Here is a 5,963-nt window from a genome sequence, read left to right as displayed (position 1 = left end):
GCTTGGCCGGCATTAGCATTTAGCAGCCACCCAAATCTCATCCGAGTGATAATGACCGAGCAAGGTATGAAGGCACGCACAGCGGTGGGGGCAAAGGGCAACCTGTCCTGCTCCAAAGACAAAGAGCAACCCGGCCGCTCCTTTTCGGCCGTCGGGAGGCGTGCAGGCTAAGCTTTCCTCCCGGTTCTGCGCGTGTCGTGGACGCGGATCATCGCCATTAGCGACGCGCGCACCGGCGGCCACGTGAGCGAGCGAGACGGTACGAGAAAGAAGGCGCCTCCCGACCGACTCCTGCGCCCATGCATTAACATGGCCGTAGCCCGTCCAACCACCCTCACCCCTAATCAGTTGAGAAAATTACCGGGGTGCACATCCCACTAATGGCTGGTGGATAATAAGGCGCCAAGGAACGACGCGTCATACGCGCCGTGGAAGGAGGGGGAGGCGCTGGCAGGCAGGAGCAGGCTCATCCAAAAGTTCCCTAAAAACAAGCTCGCCGTCACCGCCGTCGTGGTTTGACCGTCCGTCCGTCGGTTAGCCCTCGCAGCCGGTCTAACTCAACCGACGAGAGAAAAAACCAAAGATTGGATTCGAGGTTTACCACGCTGGAGAAAGGGGGAAGATTCGAGGCTGCCGTGCGTCTGGGGCCATCTCCCTCCGTTGCTCCTTCGGCTCCGCTTTCCTTAACTAAGCCAGGACTACTAGTCAAGGCCCACAGAGAGTACCGTCCCTTGCTTGTCATCTTCCCCTCCCCTCGCTCCATAGAAGAGCGTGCCCAGCCGCCTCTTCTCCTCCCTTTCTATCTCCTCCTGTCTCTGTACTCCTCTGCTCTGCCGCTCTCAGAAGGGAGGAGAGGAGACGAGACGAAAGCGGAGTTCCCTCGCTCGCTCGCTCGCTCTCCTCAGATTCCCCGCCCGCTCTGCGCTGCGCTGCTCTGCTCGCCTGCCGCCCTTCCTCGCCTGATTGATTCGGTTGCTGCGCGCGCGGGCGCCGAGCTGATTGGGGGGAGTCGGCGCGGGGCGAGGAGCTAGCGGTCGGCTTGGCGGTCTCTACCACCACCACGGCGGCGGCGGCGGCCATGCGGATCCCGCGGCGGAAGGCCGGGGTGCCGCTCGGCGTGCCCAGCCGGCGGGCGCAGATCGCCGCGGTCTTCGCGCTCGCCGTGCTGCTCGGCGTCTCCGTCCTCTACGACAGCGCCCACATCGCCGCCTCGCTGCGCCGCCACAGCGGCTACAACAGGCTCTCCCCCACCAGGGTAAGCGATACTCTCAATTAACCAGCTGGGCGACGGCCGCTCCGTGTGCGCCTTGGTCGCGGGCTCGGCCTAATCGGGAATAATAAACCCTGCAGGAGGCGCCGGCGGGGGCTGGCCCGCGCGCTACACCGGCGCAGGCAGTGGAATCAGCGGGGGCGGCCACGGATCGGACCGACCCGCCCCCGCGGCTCGGGGCGGAGGGGGTGTCTAAGTCTAACCCCGGGACGGCAGCCGATGGGTCCTCGCCGGAGACGGGGGTCCTGAAGGAAGTGGTGGCGGAAGGGGGCGAGGCTACCTGCGACATGTACAAGGGGAGGTGGGTGCACGACGAGGAGAACGCGCCCATGTACAAGGAGTCCGACTGCGAGTTCCTGACAGAGCAGGTCACCTGCATGCGCAACGGCCGCCGCAGCGACGAGTACCAGAAGTGGCGGTGGCAGCCTGATGCCTGCGACCTCCCAAGGTACGCTTCTTTGTTTTTCTATTCCCTGCGCCTTCTCCATTTTTTTCTAGATACATTCAAAACGTGTTCATGCGCATATGTGTACGCGCTACGCAATGGCCACTGGTTGGTTCTAAAAGAAAAAGGTGGGTAGTGTGCTTTCGCTAACTGGAAAGTGAGAGTTTACGCGTGCTTCCTATAATCGTATTGGCCGGCTGGAAAGCGGCCAGATCATTTCTGGCATGTTTCTCTTCCTTTCTAATCCAAGTATTACCGAAAATACACTCATGGTATAATGGGTGTTCATGACGATGAAACGATTATGTGGTACCAAACCATGGTTTTGTCCTTGCCAGTTAGTTCAAAGTTTCATCAAGGCATGTGGCTGTTCACATTATAATTATAGAGAAAACGTTTGGTGCACCTGATTCATTACCGGTGTTTCTTGTTACCTAAGATTGGTATAAGGGGTTCTTTAATTGGTTAGGTGACATAATGGAAGAAGAGAAGAGGCTGCACTCATTGATAATCTATATGGTCTTTCTTTAAATACATTAAGCTATTTAATGGTTGGTAGAGAAGTTCCCTTTGTTACAACTAGTTGTTGGGTGAGGGGGAGAGAGCCAGAGGGGTATGGTACAGAGTGTTTTGGAATCTGAAAGCAAATAGGAGTTGTTGTCTAACATGACATCAGCTTGTAAGCTTTGCAAACTTATAACCATTTTGTGTACATAACTGGAGCAGTTTAGAGTTAATATAGCACTTTCTGAACGTATTGCCCTATCGATTTAAGTGAATTGTATCAACGTTAGTATACTATAAAGACACTGTCTTCCGCAAAGTTTGTATTGAAAGTTAGGTCAACCAAGTTCATCTTGTACAATCTTGTTGAATGAACATAGCTAAGAAAAACGTCAGAGCAGGTTTATATGCGATCCTTCACTGTTCACAGAATTTGATGGTTTTTGGTGCTGAATTGATCTTTTTATATATATTTTTCTATCAGGTTCGATGCTAAGTTGCTTCTTGAGAAGCTAAGGAACAAAAGGATGATGTTTGTGGGGGATTCACTGAACAGGAACCAGTGGGAGTCCATGGTGTGCCTGGTCCAGTCTGTGGCTCCATGGGATAAGAAAAAGCTTGTCAAGAATGGATCTCTAAATGTGTTCCGCCTTCATGTAAGTATTTTGCGCAATATCTACTTCTCTCTGACCTCACTTTGTTTTTCTTCCAATAGAGGTCTGAGGAAACAGTAGTACTAATGATTTGACTAGCAGCAGCTTGGTATGATAGTGATTGTACAAGCATAATTTTTGAAGTTGGGCCAGTGACCGAACCAGCCAAGCCACTGGGTCAATATTTTTGTGGTTACATATTATTATTTTGTTATTAGTTCTTTCGTATTCCAAAAAGGATAGTAATGCCTAAACGTGTTAGCAGTTCCATCCATTCATACTTGACCCTTACAAACATGAGTTTTTGAACTAGGATCTAGTAGAAAAATGTTCTTGTGCATGTGGGAGATGCAGGAGTTTGCTTGAACCGAGCGCAGCAGCTTGTAGGTGGTGGCAGACTAGATGATGATGCATAGTGCACGGATGTGTGTTTTTTCACTTCTTGCAATCAAGGTGTAGCCTGGTACTGTAGAGTATATAAAATAATCTATGGGATTATGGGAAGTTATGTGAATGGGGTTATGGGGTATAGTGGCTGCTATATAATAGGTCCCTCGGGGCACATAATTGAGACTGTCCTGACCCAATCTGGGTACCGTTCTGCTATTTTCTTTGTGTATGTTCTTTACTTCCCCTAACTGTGGTGTGATGACCATTGACTCTCGAATATTCTATCGTATGTCTCTCGAATATTCTATCGTATGTCTTGACATGTGAATTACATGGAATATTTCAGGAGTACAATGCAACGATTGAGTTCTATTGGGCTCCTTTCCTAGTTGAGTCGAACTCAGATGATCCAGACATTCATAGCATCACTGACCGAATGATCACGCCAACATCGATCGCCAAGCATGCAGCAAATTGGATAGGGGTGGACTATTTGATCTTCAACACTTACATTTGGTGGATGAACACCCCGAAGATGAAAATTGTGTGAGTAACTGTTATAATCAAGTCTCAATCCTTATGAACATTAAACCAGTTTGCTTACCCAACCTTGAGAGTAATGTGCAACATCATGGTATTCTTACACATGTTATTTTGACTACAGGCCTGACGGATCCTTCACAAGGAAACCGGTTAAGTATGATGAATTGGATCGTGTGGTTGCATACCGACAGATCCTCGAGACATGGTCTGGATGGGTAGAAGAGAATGTAGATCCCAAAAGGACAATGGTCTTATTCATGAGTGTTTCACCAGTACATATGCAGTAAGCTCTCTTTGCCCCTGCAAATGCACACATAATTCATATCTGCTGCATATATCAAGATTCTTTGGGTGATCCTAGAACATCATGAAGCTGGCTATCTTTAATTAAAATACTGTGTTATCTGCATACATGAAGATTCTTCGGCTAATCCTAGAACATCATGAAACTTGACTGTATTTAATTAAAACTCTTTGACTGTTTCTTGCTGCAAATATTCCCCAACAGTGTTATTAGGATGAAAGCGAAGATGTTGGTAGTGCACATGATGTGATACTGTGTTAACTTTTAGACCTTGTGCTATTGTTTTGGCACGAATTCTTGGTATAAGGATACTGGCTGATGAACAATCATTGACTTCTTACAGGAGTGAAGGCTGGGGCAGTCCTGACAACATAAAATGCTTCTCTGAGACACAACCAGTGCTGAATTACACAAAAACACTGGATGTCGGCACTGACTGGGATCTTTTCACGGAATCTCATGAAGTGACGAAGGCGATGAAGAAGGTACCCGTGCACTTCATCAACATAACCGCATTGTCAGAGATCCGCAAGGACGCACACACATCTGTGCACACGCTGCGACAGGGTAAGCTCCTGACAAAGGAGCAGCAGGCTAACCCACGCAAGTTCGCCGACTGCATCCACTGGTGCCTCCCTGGCTTGCCGGACACATGGAACGAGTTCATTTACGGCCACATTGTGTCGAGCCCTCTACAGCGGCAGATTGAGAATCAATCTGCAAGATGACAATGCATATATATCTGCCCCAAACCTGGTAGCCGGTTAGTACGTAAGATGGTAATTGCGGCCATATAATATATATATTTTTTCTAGGTCTAGAAATATATGCTGTTGGTTCACCTGGGGAGATTGGCTCGAAGGTACGCTCGCAGGATAGCAAACTGTAGCTATAAACAACCAAGATGGCCTGAGAGTTATTATACCGTCTGCTCGTTCCGAGTGTGACTATTTAAGAGGAATGCTCCGATGAAAAAAGAATCTTGTTTCAGTTGATACTTGTACATATTTTTTCCATCAAGCTCTTTTCATGAGGATATTTAACTTTTTGGGCTGTAACAATTTCAAAGAGCTTCACCAATGTGCGCCGGCTGGTTGGCTCGCGCCAGCCGGGTCCTGTATCGGGCCCCTCCTATTCTGTGCCTTCTGTGCCAAGGCGCAAAGGGGCGCTCGTGGCAGCGTCTTCTCGCCCGGAAAAAAGTTCGCGAGTTTGAAAAATGGTTCATTGATCGTGAAAAGAAGTTCATCAATTATGAAGATGTTCAAAAATTTGAAGAAAGTTCATTGATTTTTAAAAAAAGTTCATCAATTCTGAAAAAAGATCATTGATTTAAAAAATGTTAATTGAATTTTAGTAAGTTCAACGGTTACAAAAAATTTTCATCAGATTTTAAAAAAAGTTCATCAGTTCTAAAAAAGTTCGCAAATTTGGAGAAAGTTCACACAACGTAAGAAAATAAAAAACAAAAACGAAAAAGACAAGAAAGGGAAAAATAAAAGTGAAGGAGAAAAAGGAAAAAGAAAATAAAAGGAAAGGAGAAAAAGGAAAAAGAAAAGAAAGAAGAAGAGGAAGGAAAGGGAGCAGTTAAAATGTCTGGGTTTGTAAGTTCATTGATTTTTTAAAAAGTTCATTGAATTTGAAAAAAATAATCATCAATTGTGAAAAAAATCAATTCTAAAATAAGTTCATCAATTTAAAAAATGTTCATTGAATTTTAGTAAGTTCAATGATTATGAATTTTTTTATCAATTCTGAAAAAGTTCACAATTTTGGAGAAAGTTCACAAAATTTAAGAAAAGAAAAAAACAGAAACGAAAAAGACAAGAAAAGGAAAAAAAGGAAAGAAAAAATAAA

The 5,963-nt window shown here is 46.5% G+C and overlaps 1 protein-coding gene across 1 annotated transcript; it reads left to right on the top strand.

Annotated features, from left to right (window-relative positions):
• Positions 1-738: 738 nt before the first annotated feature.
• On the top strand, positions 739-5,099 carry LOC123129145 (protein trichome birefringence-like 28). Its single transcript, XM_044549342.1, has 6 exons — positions 739-1,255; positions 1,351-1,718; positions 2,704-2,875; positions 3,609-3,808; positions 3,927-4,088; positions 4,453-5,099. The coding sequence occupies exons 1-6, from the start codon at positions 1,079-1,081 to the stop codon at positions 4,835-4,837; spliced, it is 1,464 nt and encodes a 487-aa protein (XP_044405277.1). The 5' UTR covers positions 739-1,078; the 3' UTR covers positions 4,838-5,099.
• The last annotated feature ends 864 nt before the right edge of the window (positions 5,100-5,963 follow it).

Source organism: Triticum aestivum, chromosome 1B, assembly GCF_018294505.1.
Source record: "Triticum aestivum cultivar Chinese Spring chromosome 1B, IWGSC CS RefSeq v2.1, whole genome shotgun sequence".
Taxonomy (NCBI): Eukaryota; Viridiplantae; Streptophyta; class Magnoliopsida; order Poales; family Poaceae; genus Triticum; species Triticum aestivum.
This window is presented reverse-complemented; position numbering and strand designations above follow the sequence as displayed.

What these genes read in the sequence shown, in the direction of transcription:
- LOC123129145 (XM_044549342.1), top strand. Translation starts at nt 1,079, where the DNA reads ATGCGGATCCCGCGGCGGAAGGCCGGGGTGCCGCTCGGCGTGCCCAGC. An exon ending in TAAATGTGTTCCGCCTTCAT is followed by an intron (nt 2,876 to 3,608) that starts GTAAGTATTTTG and finishes GGAATATTTCAG; the next exon opens with GAGTACAATGCAACGATTGA. An exon ending in GTTTCACCAGTACATATGCA is followed by an intron (nt 4,089 to 4,452) that starts GTAAGCTCTCTT and finishes GACTTCTTACAG; the next exon opens with GAGTGAAGGCTGGGGCAGTC.